This window comes from Microcaecilia unicolor, chromosome 3 (assembly GCF_901765095.1).
Source record: "Microcaecilia unicolor chromosome 3, aMicUni1.1, whole genome shotgun sequence".
Classification (NCBI taxonomy): domain Eukaryota; kingdom Metazoa; phylum Chordata; class Amphibia; order Gymnophiona; family Siphonopidae; genus Microcaecilia; species Microcaecilia unicolor.
Genome location: NC_044033.1, coordinates 390,203,909 through 390,225,695, shown reverse-complemented (window position 1 = coordinate 390,225,695; position 21,787 = coordinate 390,203,909). Strand labels below are relative to the sequence as shown.

Sequence of the window (21,787 nt, the reverse complement as noted above, 5' to 3'; positions counted from 1 at the left end):
AGGTAGCGGACAGGTGCGCGGCACCCCCCCCCCCCCACCCCTGCGGCGTGCACCCGGGGCAGACCGCACCCCCCCCACCCCACCCCCCTAGGAACGCCACTGCCTGGATCTCAACTTGTTAGTCTGTGCAACAGAAAGCCAGGCACAGATTTAAAAAACAAAATCTGGTGGGACACACAATAAGGAAGTGTATATGTTGTGAAGAGAGTTGCAAGAGCATCTTCTGATGATTCAACGATTATGGGGCTCATTTTCAAAAGAGAAACGTCTCAAAAGCAGCATAAAGTGGATTTAGGTGTGCTCAAAACTTGGACATTTTTCTGCCATAACGGAACAAAGCAAAAATGTCCAGGACTAAAAGTTAGATGTTTTGCTCTATACCTCTTTCAATCATGCCCAAGTCATAAAAATATGCCCCAAAGGATGAGATGACTACTGGAGGGATTAAGGCATGAACCCTGCTTACTCCCCCAGTGGGCAATGACCCCCCCCCCCCCCCCAAGATGTGAAAGAAACAGTACATACCAGCCTCTATCACAGCTCCAGATGTTATGGCCAGTCCTATTAGAGCAGCAAGCAAGTCCCTGGAGTAGCTTAGTGGTCACTGCAGAGGAGGAGACCCAGGTCCATATCCCACTCTGTTACACTTGTGGTAGAAAGTGTTAACCCTCCAAAACCCACCAAAAACCTGTACCTACATACAGGTGATACCTGCAGCCATAAGGGCTACTGTAGTGGAGTACAGTTGGATACAATAAGTTTTTTGGAGGGTTCACAGCGAGAGATGTGTACCTGGGATCTTTTATGTGAAGTCCACTGTACTGCCCCCTAGCATGTCCAACTACTTTACTTGGATGTCTGAGTGGAATGGAACGGGTAGACGTGAATCGCTTGTTTACTCTTTCCAAAAATACTAGGACTAAGGGGCACGTGATGAAGCTACAAAGTAGTACATTTAAAACAAACCGGAGAAACGTTTTCTTCACTCAACGTGCAATTAAACTGTGGAATTCGTTGCCACAGAATGTAGTAAAAGCAGTTAGCTTAGTGGGGTTTTAAAAAAGGTTTGGATGGCTTCCTAAAGGAAAATTCCATAGACCATTATTAAAATGGGGGAAATCCACTGCTTATTTCTAGGATAAGCAGCATATTGTACTTTTTGGGATCTTGCCCAGTACTTGTGACCTGGATAGGCCACTGTTGGAAACAGGATGCTGGGCTTGATGGACCTTCGGTCTGTCCCAGTATGGCAATACTTATGTACTTATTCTGTAATGGAATCTGATTAGATTTTAAGCCCTGTCGAGCAGGGACTGTCTCTTCATGTTGAAGTGTACAGCACTGTGTATGTCTAGAGTGCTGTAGAAATGATAAGTAGTAGCAGTTATAGAAAAACACTCTCTGAGCAGCACTGGGGTTCCCTGTTATAGAATTGCCCCCTTATTGACTATCTTGAAAGGAATACCGGGTGGCCAGAATCCTGCCTGGCCTCAGCAAAGCAGTATCAAGACCTTAACATTTAGCAGGAAATAAAATGGAAAGAATGCAACATGAATGCTATTTGAGCATTTGCCCAAGTAAAGTTATAAATAGCTTTGTGTCAAGAGGCAGAAGGCCACCAGACTACTAAATACAGAGAGTGGAAGAGAAAGAAGAAAATTCAAATGAGCAAAAAGTATTAGCTAATAAGTGCAAGGCTTTAAGGCTTTTGCTAAAACTTAGCTTGAGTTATCTGCAGCAGAGCCCATAGGAATAAAATGGGCTGTGCAGCAGATAACTCAAGCTATGCATAAGTAAAAGACCCCCCTAAGAGAGCAGAATGCTGAACTGGGATCTGCAAAACAAGGATCAACAGAAGCTAAGGCTTAAGTGGTTATAGTTTAAATTATGTAGAAGAGACTGTGGCAAAAGTGTCACCTGAGGAGGCAATGGTTTTTGTTTTGCTTTTTTTTTTTTTAATTTTATCTTTATTGAAATCTTTCAAGGAGGCAATGTTTAAATTTATTTTCACTACCACCTGAGATTGACATTCTGGATTCTGTACCGTTCTGTTGCATATATAAGCTGTGAATTTAACTACAAGATATATAAAGTTTTGTTTTCAAGAATTCAGGCTGCTGCATCTATTCCTGTGGAGCAGAAATTGTTACACTTGCAAAAATGTTTTTCCATTCCAGATGAAAAATGCTGAACTTTACGGTACCCCGAGGCAATACTTAGCTGAATGTAAAACGGACTACTTTGGACTCATTACTTTGTGGAGAATTTGTTGTCTGTCTAGTTTGTGGCTATGAATTTGAGTATGTTTGGAAGCACTTCAGGCTCTGATGGCTTTCTACATTTTGAATGTTGAGAAAAGGCCAATATTCCCTTTTTGGGTTCTGAAAGATAGTTTGGTTCTAGAATTTATGGGGCTAGAGAACCCCCCCCCCCCCCCACACACATACAATAGTTAATGTATCTGTTTGCCGATTATATTTACTGCCTGGAAGCACTCTTCTGGTTCTAGGATAAATTCTCAAGCTAAACAGGTTTGAGCTCTTCAGCTTGGAGAAAATGACACACAGAGGATATGATAGAGGTTCATAAAATCATGAGTTGGGTGAAAGAGTTAAATAGGGAACGGTTATTTAGCCTGTCAAATACAAAAACAAGAGAGACACTCCATGAAACTAACAACAAGCAGATGAAGACAAACCGTAGAAAGGGTTTTTCCACCCAGTGATAATTAAATGGTGGAATACGTAGTCGGAAGAGGTGGTTAAGATGACCAACATAGCCGGATTCAGTAGAAGTTTAGACAAATTCCTTGAAGTGAAGTCCATTAAAAATTATTAGCCAGGTAGACGAGGGAGAGCCACTACTCATCCCTGGAAATGAACTACGAGATCCAAAAAAATTTTTAAAAGCAGGAAAAAAAAACCCCTACGGACAGAAAAGCAAAGAAAATAAAAGAAGGGGAGAGTATGGGGTGGACCAAACAGACCTGCAGCAATTGACGAAGCTTGCAAACTTGTTTAATGACAAAAGCACTTCACATGAAAAAGACCCAACATATGAGGTGCTTTGTCAATAAACAAGTTTACACCCTTCAATAGGTTTCTGGAGGTCTGTTTGGTCCACCCCTATTTATTTAGATATATTAACCTCAGGAGCTTAGTCAAGATCGGGAGGCGGGGCTGGTGGTAGGGAGGCGGGGATAGTGCTGGGCAGACTTGTACGGTCTGTGCCAGAGCCGGTGGTTGGGAGGCGAGGATAGAGCTGGGCAGACTTATACGGCCTGTGCCAGAGCCAGTGGTTGGGAGGCGGGGCTGGTGGTTGGGAGGCGGGGATAGTGCTGGGCAGACTTATATGGTCTGTGCCCTGAAGAGCACAGGTACAAATCAAAGTAGGGTATACACAAAAAGTAGCACATATGAGTTATCTTGTTGGGCAGACTGGATGGACCATGCAGGTCTTTTTCTGCCGTCATCTACTATGTTACTATCCGGCATATTTTCAAAGCACTTAGCCTTCCAAAGTTCCATAGAAACCTATGGAACTTTGGAAGGCTAAGTGCTTTGAAAATATTAATCTAGGTTACTATATTAACCGCCTTTATGAAGAGATTCATCTAAGGCAGTGTACAGCTATTATCCCCTTCTTTGCTTGAATGAACTAAGAAAAAAGCAGATCTCCTTTCTGGGATCTGCAAGGTAGCGGACCTCAGTTTGACTCAGCCTGACTCAGTACGGCTTCTCTCACGTTCTTAGGTTCCAAGATTTACCAGTAAGAGAAGATGCTGATTACTCGCTCTTTGGTTGTCAGCTCCCCCCATTCCCCAAATATCTATCTTTCTTCTCAAAACTGTGTGCAAGCAAGCTTTCTATGCTGGAATAAAAAGCGCAGTATGGAAAGCGCCAAGCTTGGCAGAGCTGAAGAGAATCGGTAGAAGGAAGAATGTCGGGAAGAATGCTCAGGAGACAGAGTCACTTACCGGAGACAGGGCAGGAGGGAGAGCAGCAGGAGCCGCAGCAGCCCAGCTGATACTTGTGAAGATGTGCGGAGAAACTGGAATCTGGATGGACGGCAGAGCCTGGATGAAGAGAGAGAACACAGAAGAGAGACTCGTTAGTCTCCACTCCTGAAATGTCATATTATTTATTTTTAAAAATGTTTATACCCTACATACCAATCCACACAGGTAGAATTACATACATTACAACCAAAAAAGAAAAATACATATTCTTCAAAGCAAAAACAATAAAAAGAAAACTGGTCAGTCCCTGGGTAATGTCTATGGTATGGTTTAAACCAAATTCCGATTTAATCACTTTTGCCCATGAATTCCCAGAAGACAATTATTTAACTGGGGAAAACCCGACCATCTCTTTCTCCTTAGAGTGCACTTTCGCAGATTAATTTTAAAAAGTGATATATGGAATTATCTTGCTGCTTTTAAATGAACAAATATCTCCTCAGAGCTGGAGGGCCACATAGTCCTGCATAGTGAAGTCCTGGAGTGGCCTAGTGGTTAGAGCACCAGCCTTGAAATCCAGAGGTGGCCAGTTTGTTTATTTATTGCATTTGTATCCCACATTTTCCCACCTCTTTGCAGGCTCAATGTGGCTTACAATACAGCATGAATAGTGGAAATATATAAGAAAATAGACATTTAGTATTACATAATGATCTTGGTTAACATGATAATGATAAAGCATGATAGTGGTTTGACAAGCAAATATCGTAAGACAATTCTGGATATATGTGTAGGGGTTTGGCCTCAGGTACAAACTTAGATTGTGAGCCCTTCTGGGACAGAGACTTATCCAGTGTGCCTGAAGGTAACTCACCTTGAGCTACTACTGAAAAAGGTGTGAGCAAAATCTAAAAAATAAATAATCTCTCTCTCGTCTCTCAGTCAGGGAACCTACACCTTCGCTATCCACTGAACCAGGAATCATCCAAACCCAGGCAGAGAAGCAAAAACTATGTCCTAGAAAATTAAAAAAAAAACTGATGCTGTGAAAAAAGTGGAGGCCCTAATCCATTTACTGGTAAATTCATCTCTCTGCAATAAAGCCATAGTATATTAAGCCAGAAGTGCATAAGCACTGTACTTTTAGATACATCCCCCCAAACTTTGCAACTGGGGACCAAAATCCATGTGATTCTGACCACGAAACAAGATGTGAAACATCCCTTAAAACGAGGAGGGCCACACATCCTCTTCTATTTAATGTAGACAAAAGAAAGAAAGAAAACCACTCACACAGTTTTCCCATTGTATGATGGATCAATGCAGAGACTGGCGCAGACTCAAGGTACATGATGTAAATGATCGTAAGACACCGCAGTGCAACACCACCAATTGGTGTCAAATTCAAAAGAACAGGATCAACGGCAAGCGTTTGGCAGGTTTATTAAAAGGCGTTGATGCATTTACACACTTTATGTACTGCGGGTCCACTTTATGCAATAGGATTATTTATTTAATTGGATTTTGCTCACACTTTTTTCAGTAGTAGCTCAAGGTGAGTTACATTCTGGTACATTGGGTATTTCCTTGTCCCTGGAGAACTCACAATCTAATTTTGAACCTGAGACAATGGAGGGCTAAGTGACTTGCCCAAGGTCACAAGGAGCAGCAGTGGGATTTGAACCGGCTACCTCTGACCTAACCACTAGTAAATCTATCCCCCAATGGGTGGTTCAGGCACTTAGGACAGACCTGGTCAGACACCGTCCTGTGAGGCTAAAGTTCAGATGTTAAAATGCTGAATGATACAGGGAGTCGCAGGCTGACTAGGTAGGTATTATGGTCCTTATCTGTTGTCCTAATCCATGTTTCTATGAGCTGTTCATGGTTTTGACCTGGCTCCCCAGCTTGTCAAGCTGCCAATTTATCTAATTCCAGGAGGGAGACTTTTTGATTAGTCCTGGTTTTGAACTTTCATCCTAAAGCATTATGGGATTTGAGGTCCTGAATTCCACCCGCTGAAATTAATGCTGCCTGTCCCATAATGCATCAGGATGGTGTCAGAAATCCAGGACTGGCCTACAATTTTCCTACTGGAACTGGGAATCTTGGCTGCTCTGGTTTTGTAGCACCTTCAAGCAGATCATAAAGTAAGTGCCACGCTAAGTGAGAAGCTGAAGGACCAAAACAGATTCCCCCTCCAGCATATCAAAATCCACAAAACCCATGCCCCTAGAGCTTTGAGGATTCCTACCTATGGAAGCCAGTCATGTTTGCAATAAAAATTGTTTTCAAGTCAGTTCTTAGAAGACTAGTTGGCAATTTATTGAATGCGATACAAAGGCAAAGTGGAGGGCCTACCTGGTAGGCATGATCTGCATGTATGTGCCAGAAGGAGCTCGGGGCTGAGTGGCTGAGGGTACTGGGCTGCAGGGGCTCCATTGTAGGTACCTTAGGCCTGGCTGGGGCCTGCTGTATGACAGATGCTGGGGCAGCAGTCATGATGCTGGGACTTTTGCACGGTTCTGCCTCCAATTCCTCCTTCACCTGGACCTCGGTGTAGTAAAAGTCTTCCTCTCGCTTATGCTGGTTGGAATCTGAGCCATCTCTGAAGATAGCGATAGGGGGAAAAAATGTCCATGTTAGTAAAACTTATGTAAACTACTGTCTTCTCTGATTAAGTCTACCTGTGACATTCCTTGTGAATTTCAGTAGATGACACTAAGGGCCCAATTCAGTAAAGGCCAGGGGTGGACTGACCATTTGGACAATAGTGCAGGGCCTGAGGGCCCACAGCAGTAGAGGCCCATTCTCCCATAGCCTCTATATAGTTCAATCACTTTTGATAGGTGGTTAGAGGTCCATAATCCTTACTGCCTGGGGTCCAAGACCACAGCAACTAATACCTAGGCACAAAACATTTCGGCACCAAGCGCCAATTCTATAACACCAGTACTGCATGGGTTGCCATGTCTGCACATTCGTACCCAATTCTGGGTGTACACCACGTCAAAACCTGGTGGAAATGTCTGTGCCAAATACCACCTGATACTGACAGTATACTATAACTTAACACCTAATTCCTTGCACACTCCTATCCCGCCTATATACCTCTCATGACTAACCTCCCCTTGGAATTGCATGTCATAGAAATTAGGTACTAAGGGCCCGATATTCAAAGTGATTTAACTAGGCAAGAGAGGTTCTTACCCGATTAAATTGCTTCTTATGAGTGCTGCTATTCACAGCGGCACTTAATCAGAAAATGCTGCTGAAGATCACCACAGACCTCCCCCCCCCCCCCCCCCCCCTGGTCTGGTTAGTGCCAGGGCGGTCTGTTGATGGAATGTGGGCAGTGCATGGGAGGAGCTAGGACCTAACCGGTTAGCAGCTGTATTCAGTTAGGCAAGCGACTAAAGTTAGGACAGCAAAAAGGCTGTCCTGACTTTAGCTGCATAGCTAACCGGGCAAATACCATGAGGCTGCTGCTGCGACAAGCAGTGGGCATCACTCCTGCCCATACAACCCCAGTGGACCAGGTATGAACAGATAAGCCCAGGGGGCATTTTGGAGGAACAAAGAGAACCTAATGTGGGTTCTGGCTGATATTCCAGTATTGAATATTTGAAGCTAAAATCTGCTTTTAAGCATGTAACTATAAATTAGTGCCTATAGACCCCAATTTAGTTAAGTATATAAATGACCCTTGCAGGCCCAATTTTGAACGCCCTTTATAGAATTTAGGGGTAAGGGGGTGACTCCAGTTAGGCACCCAAATGACATAGGATAGAAGCATATTATCACACAGTTCTGGAGCCTATGTCACTGAAAACAAGGCAGAGAAAAAAAAAAAAAAAAAGAGAAGAGTACAGGCAAGCAAAGGAAGAGCTACCAAAATGGTCTTCTGTCTATATCAACTTTTTTTTTTAATTGGGAGGGGGGTGGGGATTTAGCTCACACTTTTTTTCCATAGTAACTCAAGGTGACATATTAAGGTACACTAAATATTTCCCTGACCCTGGAGGTCTTGTTAGATTATCTAAGTTTGTACCTGAGGTTAACCGACTTGCCCAAGATCACAAGGAGCTGCAATAAACTGGGCTTCCCTGGTTCTCAGACAGGTGCTCTAATCATTAGGCTACTGTTCAGCTCCACTTGTAGCCCACAGCACAATATAGAAGCCATAATGGAGCTTTTTCTTCAGAGAGCTAATAGGAGTCTAAAGCCAGGGAGGTAAACGACCTCACTAAAGGTCACACTGTGGTGGTAGACCATGGGAGGAAGGTTTTGCAAGTGCCATGTCACAAATTTACTGCCATCAGGGTAGGGAGGTCTCCTTCAGTTTGCCACCTAGACCTGCAGTTTCCTGCAACAAGTATTGAGGGTCTTCCATCCTCTCCCAATTCACACTCACTCTTCCATTTTCCCACAGTTCCCTCTTGCACCACAGGGTACAGTTTTCAGGGTGCTAGGTCTTACCCGAGGTGCTGCGTTTTTACATGTCGCTTGATTCCTACAATGGAGCGAAGAAGTTTCCCACAACTTGGCCACAAGCACTTGTAAGTGACCTTCACGGAATTCTGCAAAAATAGGAACCAGAAACACACAAGTTGAGTTTTGGATGTGACCAATAAAGCCACGCGTGCTTTCATTTATGTGTTTCCCCCGAGTTGATCCATAGCCTCTCGCTGTACCTTTCTCTTACGTGGAGTTGGCTCATACACGAGGAAGGGGTCAGGGTCAGTGTCAAAGCCTTCATCTGCCCGCGGAGACCCGAAAGCCTCCTCCGAGTACTTGGGGCTGAGCTGAGTGTAAGGGGGCGAGGGTGTAGAGATGCCACTGTCCCCGCTCCAGTGCCCACTGGCAGTGCTGCTCCCACTGTCTGACACATCTCCGCTTTCCTTCCATGAGTCACAGACTGCTTGGGGTGCTGCAAGGGAGATAGAAGAAGGAGCAAAGTTACAAGACACCTATATGTCTAGCTATCGTGGGCACGGCAAGGTCCAGCACAACAGAGGACACATTTTACTGCGAGCCTGAAGCACACATCACTGGGCAAGTTCTGGGAGGAAAAAGGGACTGCAGGATATAAGGATTTAGTTAATACTTCAGAAGTACAGCAATAATGCAGGGATTTTAGTCAATCATACATCGAGCCAGGAAGAAATCTTTTTCACTGTTGAAAATTAGCTACAGATGTACAGTAACTGACTTTCCCTGTCCTACCCTATACAGATGTGTACTGGGGCATCTCAAAAGACTGAACTCCAGGCATTTCTTGTCTTCTTTTAAACCGTGTAACTATACCAGTAATACCTAACCCTCTGCTGGAGGCACATCTTGTCAGTCAAGTTTTCAGGACCACCACAACGAAAATGCATTTACCAGTGGCGTAGCTACGTGGGGCCACAGGGGCCTGGGCCCCCGTAGATTTGGCCCTAGACCCCCCCTGCCGACGACCTTCTCGACCCCCCCTTCCGCTGTCGCCTACCTATGCTGGCGGGGGCGACGGGGGGGGGGGGGGTCGAGAGGGTCATCTATGGGGGGGGGCAAAGTTGTTGTTGTTGGTGGTGGTGGTGGTGGCGTCAATGGCGAGGGGGGGGGGTTGGCGGCACGGGGGGGGGGGGGGGCTAAAATGTGCCCCCTCACCTCGGGCTCTGGACCCCCCTCCCGAAATCTGGCTATGCCTCTGGCATATATAGGGCGAGAATCCGTAAATGGTGCTCAAAGTCAGGCACCATTATGATCTGTGCTAAGCTAGTATTCTCTAAAGGGTGCTCTGCACGGAATGATGTTTACAGAATACCAGCTTAGCGCACATTTCACGCCTAACTACGGGTGTGAACATTATGCCTACCAAAGACTGGTGTAAATACTTGCAGCAAACTGATGACAGTTTGGCGAGCAAATCCAGGTATTCTAACACATGGTGCCTAATTTCTGGCAGTGCCCCTGTCCTACCCGGGCCCCTCCTACAGCCACACCCTCTTTGGAGTTGCACGCTATGAAACTTAGGCAAGCATGTTACAGAATAGGGCAGATCCGTGCATAACTCCTAATTACTGCCAAGTGCCTGTTACCAACAATAATCTACTGTTATTGCCTATTAGATAATTAGTTTATGCACACAAAAACTGCCCAACTTTTTTGCAAACTATTTATTTATTTGCTCACGTCTTTTTCAGAAACAGCTCAAGGCGAGTTACATTCAGGTACACTGGGCATTTCCCTGTTCCCAGGAGGACTCTCATCTCAGTGCAACATATTAATGCTGTTAAAGAGGCTGCTGTTAAAACACATTCACATGCAAAACAAAAAAAGACCAAAAACAACCCCCCCCCCACCAAAAAAAAACAACAAAACAGCTCCACATACTCTCTGGAAGCAGTATAATTTTCCTTTGCAATGTTATCGGTTGTGTGCGCTGCTATCATCCACCTCCTCCTCCAGTAGCTTTGCTAACTCACTACTGGGCCCAAATTAGAAGGCAGAGTTGATGCACACCGTGTCTTCTTTCCATCAAACTATGCAACGACTGTGCTGGCAAGAGTGCCAACAGGCATAACACACATACTGCACCTGCCAATCGTATTTCCAAAGGCTTTAAGAATCTGCTATAATCTGTCACCTGGAGAGGAGGGCGAAATACCTCCACAGACTCTAACAATGGATCTTCAGGGTGGCTGTGGTGTATTTTTCTGCACAAAATATAAATCACCTCCAAGGGAAAACCAGCTGCTGAGGGTGGGGGAGCAACCTTTTCAACCAGAATGAACACATAACGCTTCATAACGTGTGTCGAAAAATGGCCTGCGCTGGTGTAGACGCATGTATTGGGCGCACGCAGGTCCATTTTTCAGCGTGCCTGCAAAAAAAGGCCTTTTTTGGGGGGCCGAAAATGGGACATGCGGCAAAATGAAAATTGGCGTGCGTTCATCTTGGACCTGAGACCTTACCGCCACCCGTTGACTTAGTGGTAAGGTCTCACATGTTAACTGAGCGGTAATGGCCTACGCGCATACAATGCCGATTACCGCCACGTGCCGGACAATAAAAAATATTTTCCAGCGCGCCTAGTGGATGCACGAAGAAAATGAAATTACCGCCCGGGCCACGTGGTAGATCAAAACTGACAAACGTAGGACGTAGGTATGTGCCTATGCAGCTTAGTAAAGGCCCCCCCCAAGTGTTTGCGTGCTGTGAACAGAAGGGCAAAAGGAAAGTTTCTATATCTGATCTCCTAGAAAAAACAATCACTACTTCCTGCCATGCTCAGCAAAGGCTTTCTATAAGAAAAGGCATCAAAAACACATTTTCCGTGCTGGTGTGCGCTACATCAGGGCCGGTCAAACCCAGTAAGTGGGGTAAGCACTGCAGGGGGCGCCTGCCTTCAAGGGCGCCGCTGCGGTGCTGCGCCGCCATACCACATTTAAATCTTTTATTTACCTCCGTCCCAGCGGCCGCGTCATTTCAAAGCCCTGCCCGTCTCTAGCCTTCCCTCCCTTCGTGAGTTCGTTCCCGCAGAGTCCCGCCTTCTGACATCATTTCCTCGAGGGCGCGACTCTGAGGGAACAAACTCATGAAAGGAGGGAAGGCTAGAGATGGGCAGGGCTTTGAAATGACGCAGCCGCTGGGACGGAGGTAAATTAAAAAAAGACAAACCACGCAAGGTGGCCAAAAATGGGAGGGGGATGGGGCGAAGGAGAATCGCTGGACAGGGGCAGGGTGAGAAAACAGAGAAAGGAGATGCTGGGGGGGGGGGGGGGGCGCCAACTCATAGTCTGCAGGGGGGTACCAGAGACCCTAGGACCAGCCCTGCGCTACATAGTCTGCTGAACAACTGACCTTTGATGTTCTCGATGCAAGGTGGGCTCTGTACAAGAGGGCTACAGGACAAGGTGGTCAACACCATTGCTGCCATCATCTCGTCCATCTCCACAGCATCTGACCTCCTGCCGGAGGAAAAGAGAGAAAAGCACAGGTTAAGCAGGAGGCAGACAACAACTGAGGTGCTGGGTGGAATATCATGAGACAATTTAATAGAGAGGTGTCAGGCAGTCAGAAAACTTCAGGACACTAACTCAGCATTGCACAAAAAAAAAATTACTCCTGTTACAATCAGAAGGCAAAACTTCACAACACCAGAACAATTATTGTGCTGTATGGGAATCTTACAGAGATAAGAGCAGTTGTGATGGCTATGCTTTAAAGTCAGGATTGCTAAGAAGTCGTGTATGGTTCATACTGAATAACTATATACAAAAAAGACGACTCTCCCAAGCACAGCAAGAAAAGAAAAAAAGAAAGAAAGAAAAAAAATGGGAGACGACAAATCGAATTCCAATTCAAGGGTATTTATTTGAATGTAAACAAATGCACAATAAGACTAAAATGGTCCTTCTTATTGACAGACAAATCACCTTGTCAAAACTCGACGCAGTCCTGCCTGTGGATAAGCTTGAATGCTGGATGCCTTTTCTACAGCCGTTTTGTGCAGTGAGCCTTACCGTGATTTTCCTGTATAGATATTTTTGAAGACAGACGTCTCTCTATACTGCTGTTTTTCACAGATTTTTTTTTCTTTTTGTTTTGGACTTATTGACTGACGTCCTTGTATTATCAAGTAGACCGAATTACTTGTGACTCCTAAAGAAGGTGCCTTCTGCGCTGAAACGCAGCACTGAGGCGAGCTGATTGTCAATAAGAAGGATGATTTTAGTTTTACTGTACATTTGTTTACATTTAAATAAATAAAAGTTAACCCTTGAGTTGGAATTCGATAGGTCATCCCTCATTTTTCTTTCCTTATTCATACTGAATTAAACCAGGCTAGCAAATCAGTACTATTTCCTAGACATTCTGCTAAGCAAGGCATTTCATAAATTTAATAACTGAAATTCTGATGATAAAGGTGACACTATGGGAATCCACTAAAGCAGCTGCATTTCAGTCCTTGCCCACCACGGAATTTGGATTTTGGGATACTCACAATGAATATTTAATCAAAGATACGTAGACACATTCCGGCCAATATTCAGTGCTATTTAACTGGCCAGGAATGGCTCCTGGCCGATTAAATAGCACTTAACCGGCAATCCGTGAATATTAAGCAGTTAGCCCATAGTGGCTAACCGGCTATATTGTACAATATAACCAGCTAGCTGCAAATCTTCAATGCATCATCAGCTAAGTTTGGCAACTTAACCAGCCAGTGCTGAATATTAGCTTTGCTGGTTAAGTTTAAATCAGTCAAATATAAACCGGATATTCAATACCAGTCACCGGAAACGGCCCAGCATTGAATATTCAGGCTCACTGCCAACCATGCAAGTTGGTCGGGTTGCCTCCCACAGTCTGAATATCGGCCTCATTATGTCAGAAAGCCAGGTTCACTTGTATATTTTGGCTCTCCTAAAATCCAGCTCTATCCACAACCCCTTAGAGGCAGAATTTAAAACTCTGAACTGGGGCAGTCAATGTGGGAAAATGTACAGATTCAAGCTGGAAAATGGTTGCTGTATTTGTCCACTTGGATATGTGGCAATAAGGATCAGCAAACAAGCTGTGGGTGATAAGCTGTTAATCTAATAACAAGGTTATCTGTAATAAGCTTTCACTAGGTTTAAATAGTACAGACTTATCTATGTCTTAAGCTGCCTGCTTATGCCATTACAGCTCAGTAAAATTGGAGAGGGGTAAACAGTGGTAATGTGTAAACTGTCAATGAGGCATATTTTCAAAGCACTTAGCCTTCCAAAGTTCCATAGAAACCTATGGAACTTTGGAAGGCTAAGTGCTTTGAAAATATGCCTCAATGTCTCAGCATCTGTCTACCTCACCACCCACTTATACTGAGCTGTAATGACTTGCAGAGCCTCAGCTATAGATGAGTCTGTAAAATTTAAACCCAGCGCTGCTGTGTTGTTCCTTCGCTGACCTGATAAACAAACGATAACCTTTTTATTGGACTAAACTATCCGTGACAAGCTTACAAGAGTTATCACTTACAACTTGTTCACTGATCCCTATTTTTACAGGCTCAAGAAAATGTTTATAGGGGGCAGAGTCTGACCAGAGATCTGAGTGGATGCATGGGGTGAGTGCTCCTCTGAGCCAAATTTAATCAATAATATTGTCTATTTCCATGATTTCCACTGCATGTGCTAACATTTGCCTTCCAAATCACCCCAATGGCTTCTCATAAAGATAATAAGCAGGAACAGCTTATTTCATCTCTCCCCAGCGGGAAAAGCAAGAAGCCGAAGCTGGAGACGAGCACACTAGAGAAAATGGCGGCAAAAAAAACTCCGAGTTGCAACTTGATCTCCTTATTGCAGAAATGTGCTCATTTAAATGCATAATGACTGAATAGGTTGAGGCTACCAAAAAACTGTTCGCAGCTAAATTGAGTCTTTAAATTTTCCATTCTCTGAAGTTCAATCACGTTTAGATTCGCTGGAACTGCAATCGCATGACTTTTCCGAAAAATTTACATAGAGAAATATGATCGAGACATCCGGATGCTTCAAAGAGATCTTGAAGATCTCTCTAATTGCCACTGCAGATCCAATATCAGAATTCTAGGTCTCCCTGAATCATCAGAAGGTTCGGATGCCACTGCCTTTTTAACGGATCTTCTTCCCAAACTGCTCAACCCTGCAATTTTCTCTCCCACTGGCAATCGAGAAAGTGCAGAGAGTCCCTTCAAGACTTATATTGTCTGCAAAACAGTGGCGTAGCCACAGGTGGGCTTGGGTGGGCCAGGGCCCACCCATTTATGGCTCAGGTCCACCCAATAGTAGCACGTTTAGTGGTAACTGGTGGGAATCCCAAGCTCCGCCAGCAGAAGATTTCCCCCTGATGGTAACGAAAATACTACTCTCCACAACACCGGCACCTGTGCATGCACAGTTTTAAGTGCATGCCTGCTGCCAAGGTGGAAAGAAGCGTTTTCCCACCAGCTGAGATAATTTTTTTTTTTTGGGGGGGGGGGGGGGGACACTTGGTGCCCACCCAATTCTTGCCTAGACCCACCCAAAATCTGTTGTCTGGCTACGCCCCTGCTGCAAAATACCCGTGACTGGAAGTTGCGAAGGTCCTCCGGTATCAACATAGTTTAACCATATTGACTGCCACAATCACCGCCACACCTTCTCTATCAAGGTAAACGCCTGCTTATTGTATCGGATCTGGTAAAATTCACTGCTTTGAGACACAAAGAATTTCTACAATTACGGCAGCCTCTGAAGGATATCCTACTAGAACAAACATCACCTATAACAACTGTACCCACACCTATTTGGAGCTATGGGAGCTTAAACTGTTTCTGGAATCACTTAAAATACAATGAAAACATGTTTGATAGGGGTTCTTTTTCTAAAATGTGTGCCAAAAAGTGGCCTGCGCTGGTGTAGATGTGTGTATTTGGACGTGCGCAGGTTCATTTTTCAGCGCACCTGCAAAAAAGGCCTTTTTTTGGCCGAAAATGGAGGAGCGGCAAAATGAAAATTGGCACATGTCCATTTTGGGCCTGAGAGCTTATCGCCAACCCATTGACTTAGCAGTAAATACATAAGTATTGCCATACTGGGAAGGATCAAAGGTCCATCGAGCCCAGCATCCTGTTTCCAACAGTGGCCAATCCAGGTCACAAATATCCGGCAAGATCCCAAAAATGTACAAAACATTTTATACTGCTTATCCCAGAAATAGTGGATTTCCTCCAGTCCATTTAATAATGGTCTATGGACTGTTCCTTTAGGAAGCCGTCCAAACCTTTTTTAAACTCCGCTAAGCTAGCTGCCTTTACCACATTCTCTGGCAACGAATTCCAGAGTTTAATTACAAGTTGAGTGAAGAAAACTGTTCTCCGATTCGTTTTAAATTTACTATATTGTAGCTTCATCGCATGCCCCCTAGTCCTAGTATTTTTGGAAAGCGTGAACAGATGCTTCACATCTACCCGTTCAGCTCCACTCATTATTTTATAGACCTCTATCATATCTCTCCTCAGCCGCCTTTTCTCCAAGCTGAAGAGCCCTAGCCGCTTTAGCCTGTCCTCATAGGGAAGCCATCCCATCCCCTTTATCATTTTGGTCACCCTTCTCTGCACCTTTTCTAATTCCACTATATCTTTTTTGAGATGCGGTGACATTAACCGGGTGGTAATTGTCAGTGCACGTACAATGCTGATTTCCACCCAGCAAGTACAAAATGAAATTACCGCCCGGGCCACGGCGTAGCCGGGCAGTAGATCCAAATTGGCAGGTGTTGGTCACAAGCAGGCACCTACGCGGCTTAGTAAAAGGGCCCCACAGTTAGCCATGTGCCTTGTGAACCACCAACTTGTTTTCAGCAATCTGAGTTACCGCTCCAAATTAGCAGGTCAAGTTAAGCACTGCTGCAAGATTATTAGTTTCATCCTTACTTCTGCTATACCATCAGGAAATACATCTATCCTAATGCTATATATCCGACTTGTGTCGGAGTGAATACCCCCGGTGTCCTTGCTCGGACCATATTCTGAGCTCACCATATTCTGAGCTCACCCATGATTTCTATACTTCCGTTATTGTTAATGTTACTAGCAATCCTGCCTGTTGCACTGGATTGCACTTCTACTTGTGTTGAGGAATCTGTTGCATATATACTTATCATTGCTTTTATGAGTGTCATCAAAGTTTATTTTTTGTTTCAGAAAGTGGGCATTTTGTGTTAACCTTCACTTATATGCAATAACTCATGCCTGATTTGCATATTGTAACTTTTAATGTAAACGGGTTCAACCACCAATTAAAAGAAAACAAAATTCTAACTACTTAAAATCTTTACAACCTAATATTGTCTGTTTGTTTTTACAGGAAACTCATCTTCCCTTCAAGGAACTTAATAAACTCCCTCTTCCAGGTTTTTCTACAGCCTTTTATTCTCCTGTGGTGAACAAAATGTGACCCTAAATGTTAGGATTACTAAAAATCTGTCTGACACAGATGGTAGATGGTCCTTAATATATGCCACCATCTATTCTACTGACTATATTTTTGTTAATATTTATGCTATTAGAGAGATCTAATGAATTCAGGGGAGTATACATCTAACCATTTTGAAACACCAGTCTGGTTTTCTAATAATTGAAGGCGATTTCAATCAACCCCTCGATATATATTTAGACAGTTCATCCCTATGCAGACCCTCCAATTCAAAAACACTCTTAGAGCTCCAAAATCTCATTACAAATGCAGACTTAGGGCTCAATGCACAAAGGCAGCCATAAAATATGGCTGCCTTGGTAAAATTTAGCAACTTGCAAACAGCAAGCAATGCACAAAGGGGATTGCATGCAAATCAGCTGCATAGATTCCCCCCTTTGTGCATCACTCACTATTTGTGAGTCCAAGCTTTCAAACGCATTTGATAGCTCTGATGCATGGGATCCCCACGACCCCCCACTTTTTAAATATTTTCCTTGGTGGTCTAGTGGACTGGACCCCTTCCCCCGAGTGCTCATACTCTCCCACCTCCAGGTCCCGACCCCACCCACACCCTGTACCTTTACAAAGTGGAGGCAGGAGCAACAGCTCCTCCTTCCTACCTGGAACAAAATGGAGATGCCCAGACCCTGCACAGTGCATTCTGGGATGCACTGGGCAGGGCTAAACACCATATAAGCAGTTTTGTTTCCTTATATGGTGCTTAGCCCTCCCCATTACGTCCCAGAATGTACTGGGCACCTCCATTTTGTTCCAGGCAGGCCCGAGGGAGGAGCTGTTGCTCCTGCCCTTCTGCCTCCAATGTGTAAATGTACAAGGAGGGGTCGAGACTGAGAGGGGGGAGTGTGTACACGTGCAGGAGGAAAGGGTAAGGTTCACTGGACCACCAGGGAAGATCTGGGGGAGGGGGTGGCAGGGTGACTACCAGGGAAATTTTAAAAAAAATTCAGGGGGTGGAGGAACCAAGTGAGAGGTAGCAAATTTTAGTGCACGCTAAAAATGCTAGCACGGCTTAGCAAACAAGGCCCTAAATTGGGACAAATCTGAAATCATCACATTAAATGATTCCTCCCCGCCTTCTGATTTTCAATGCAACAAGTTTGTCTGGGATTATCAAGCCTTTAAACACCTTGGTATCCTTATCCATAAAGATCCTTAACCTCAATATTTCCAAAATTAAAGAAATCATTATTTGACCCCCTCCTTTTACAAAACTGCACTAGCGGCTGCCAGTGTAGTAATGCCTACATAGCCCATTCAAAGTGAATGGGCTGTGGTGGCAATGCCGTGTGGCTTCGTAAAAAGGGGGAGGGGTGAGACTTGGCCAAGTGGTCTCCTTTGAACCTAACCTGGTGGGGCAGGATTTCTACTATTAAAATGGCTAGCCTGCCAAGAATTGCTTACATCCTTTCCTTGCTACCTTCCTTGTGCCCTAAACCTTTTTATTCACAGATCAACAGGAAATTTGCTGAATTCATTGGCGAAATATAAAACCTCGTGTATCCTTGTCTAAATTGAAAAATTCCAGAGATAATGGTGGTCTTAACATCTCTGACCCATATTATTACCATCTGGCCTCTTTAGCTAAATATGGGCTTTTTGGCTCTATTCTCCTCCTAACAATGACATTCCCACATGGTTAGATGCTGAACAACTTAGTTGTTCTCCTATTCCACCATCTGTATTAGCGATCATGAAACTTTCTAGTTCCATTTAAAAAAAATTGGTATAATGTCTTCTACTCAATTTGCTTTGAACCAACTGGACAAACTTGCAGATATCACTCACTATATGGTCTGACATTAATTGGAACAATCCTAAAGTTTTGTTTAAAAAAACATTGCATTTCCTGGAAAACATGGGAAAAATGTGATATTTGGTCTTTAGAACAGATTATATCTCAAGGTAGATTACTTTACCTTACTTAAGTCTAAATTTCCCTCACATTTTCCACCTGAAACTCAATGGTCTAACCTCAATAAAATTATTACCGATAATCCAGCCCTTATTACAAATCCTTCCCATCCCACTTCACTTAGGATCTGGTACAATTCAACTATTACTGTAGACAAAACTGTCTACATCTTTTACAAAATTTTCAGAGATAAATTATGTGTGTCTCCTGTTCAACTTGTGGACTCCTGGCGATCTGATCTCGATAACGCTTCACTTCATTTTCATTAGCCTACGTTATGGTCACAGGTTAACAGACCCTTGCTCTCCTCTGGAATGATGCAATTCCTCTATATTTTTCTACATTGCGCAAAATGGATCTCCAAGAAAATGTGGAGAGCCAAGCTTTGACAAAACGATCTCTCCTGGCACTGTTCTACTTCCTCCAGCTCTTTGAGAGACATGCTTTTTGACTGCTCACCTGTTAATTCCTTCTGGTTGGAAATTTGGCAGTCTATTAAATCTATAACCAACTGCACCTCCAACATATCCTACGACATTGTGGTTCTGTGCTCGCAACATCCATCTTTTCAAATGTTGACTTGTAAACCTAAATTAATAGACATTTTGATAGATATTGGTATTCAGCATGTTCTTAGAAACTGGAAATCTGCTAAGTTTCTGAACTATACCTTTTGGTGGAATACAGTTTGCCTCTACAAACAATATGAACTACATGTGTCAGAAAAAAAAGTCTTAATTTAATAGCTTTGAAGCAACTTTGGATGCCCATAGATTTATTTTTATCTTCTGCTTAATCGGGGATCTGTGAAGTTTCTCTGTTCCAGTTTTTTCTACCTAGCTCTTATTGTATACTTTTCTATCATTATAATGTTGCTATTCATGCCTATTAAAAGTATAAAGCTCATAATCCACCAGGGGGCAGTGTTGCCTCAGGAAGAACATTCTTAAGTAACAAAGAATTCTTGCCATTAAAACCTCTTCAGATGTTATTAATGGAGTAGTTTGCAACTCTCTTATACAGCTGCTGCTGTTTCATAGGAGGTATTCTGACTCGGCAGTCCCTCTGAAAATATCTGGAGTAAAATGTTGCCACTTATCATGTCAATCTTTAAATAAAGAGCCTTCAGGCACATACTTCTGTGCAGTTGCCAGAAGACAAGCTTCTCAAATTCCAGAGGTCATCAGAACATCGCTTACTATAATAAACTTCAGCACTTCTACACTCACCATTCTCATGAGTCTTTAAACCTGACCGTGCAGATCGTTTATAGAATTATCCCCCACACCCAAATATGCACTTATGCAATTAGCTTGGTCAACACATTCATAAAAGCAAGCACTACATGTCACTGTTCCTAGGGGAGGAGAATGGACGGTGGGGCTAGAATTGCTGCTTATGTGAACTTTTTCAAGTACACGAATAAGCACCGATTGTTACCAACACACACTTACACAAAGTTACTCTTAAAACAGTTTAATCTTGGCTCACGTCTCCAATCATCAGTCCCATTATATTCACTCTGTGTTGCCATTAAAACACTCAGATCTGCTGTAACTGCTGACAGAGTTTTTAACTAGACCACTTATCCCAAATCACATGATGGCTTCATAAACTGGAACCGTGAAACATGTGACAGCTCCCGAATGAGTGCTGCAGCTGCTATTTTGTGAAGATATCATATGGTTTGGGATAAGAGGAAACCCCTGGGCTGGAGTGCCCAAAAAACAATAGGTAACCTAGGGTTGTTGCCCTTCTGGGTTGGAGGTGGGGTGAGTGGGAACTCTCATCCCCTCCCATTTTTTTGTGGAGGTGGGCTGCAGCCACCTATTACTGAGCATTTAAGCAAGAGGAAGACCAAGGATGGGATAAGGCTGTTGTAGGGTTGGCCAGTAGGTGATGACTTCTTTTCCCTTTCCTGCTTTCACCTAAGCACTCCTTCTGACTCATGGGTGTAGAAACAAGGAAGGAGAAGCAAAGAGGCTGTTGCGGCTTTGAGTAGGCAGATTCCCACGAAAGCAAGCTGGACACAGAAAAAAAGGGGTACAGCAAGAGAAGAAAGGTGCGAGACAAGCGATTCCTGGTTGGCCAGGTGGAAGGAAGCATGTGGGCTGGTCCTGGATGGCAGGCTGAGGGCTGGTATGGAAGTAGCCAATGAGAAGTGAGATATAGCTTGGGTCATCAGGGTCAATAAAAGCTGCAACCTTGTTCAACCTTGAGTGTGTCATTATTAATGTAGTTGGGGAAGGGAGGGAGCTTACAGCTGACTGAGTTAGTGTTTTTGTTAAGCTCTCTTTTTTTTGGCACTTACATCATTTAGTTACATCATTTAGTGGGCCTTTTACAAAGGCGTGCTAATGTTTTTAGCATGAACTAAAAATAAGCGTGCGATAAACGTTAGAGACACCCATGTATTCCTATGGGCGTCTAGCGTGTGCTAATCATTAGCGCACGTTAAAAATGCTACCGCACCTTTGTAAAAGACCCCCTTACTGCTAGACATCTATTTAAAGGATGGTCTATCTAGTCAGCCCAACGAGGTGGATAGATTTGTACCCACTGCTCCATGCAGGTTACACCCCTTGTGATAATGAGGTGTTGGAGCATAAAGGAAGACGAGGGAAAGCCCTATGGGAAGACATCTGTGAGCAAGGAATAAAACCCCCACATTGCAGAAAGGCATCTCTTCCCTACCTGAAAGCAAAAGTCAGGGGCTTTAGGGAGGGGGAGGGGGAGGGGAGGAGACATTAGGAGAATGCATCTGAGGGTAGGAGGTAAAATCCCCACTGAACCCAAGGGAAAATAAGAAGTTCAGGAAACCCAAAAGGCGTCTTGCCCTTTAAGAGCTGAGGGAGGGAATCACACCAGCAGAATTATGACACTGTAGGAAGCTGGGTTTCTTACTCCACCCAGGGATTGGCAATA

The 21,787-nt window shown here is 44.0% G+C and overlaps 1 protein-coding gene across 5 annotated transcripts in view; it reads right to left on the bottom strand.

Moving 5' to 3' along the window:
- The window catches only part of ZNF395 (zinc finger protein 395), a 72,421-nt gene that overhangs the window by 9,035 nt on the left and 41,599 nt on the right, over positions 1-21,787 (bottom strand). For 3 of the 5 annotated variants that reach the window (XM_030198691.1, XM_030198694.1, XM_030198692.1), the window contains exons 4-9: positions 19,322-19,450; positions 11,804-11,910; positions 8,653-8,888; positions 8,438-8,538; positions 6,320-6,566; positions 3,977-4,075 (exon numbers count right to left, since the gene is read on the bottom strand). In XM_030198691.1, the coding sequence (XP_030054551.1) occupies positions 3,977-4,075; positions 6,320-6,566; positions 8,438-8,538; positions 8,653-8,888; positions 11,804-11,910; positions 19,322-19,450 (919 nt within the window). The remainder of the gene's footprint in view (positions 1-3,976; positions 4,076-6,319; positions 6,567-8,437; positions 8,539-8,652; positions 8,889-11,803; positions 11,911-19,321; positions 19,451-21,787) is intronic. The other 2 variants (XM_030198695.1, XM_030198696.1) reach the window with 2 other exon arrangements.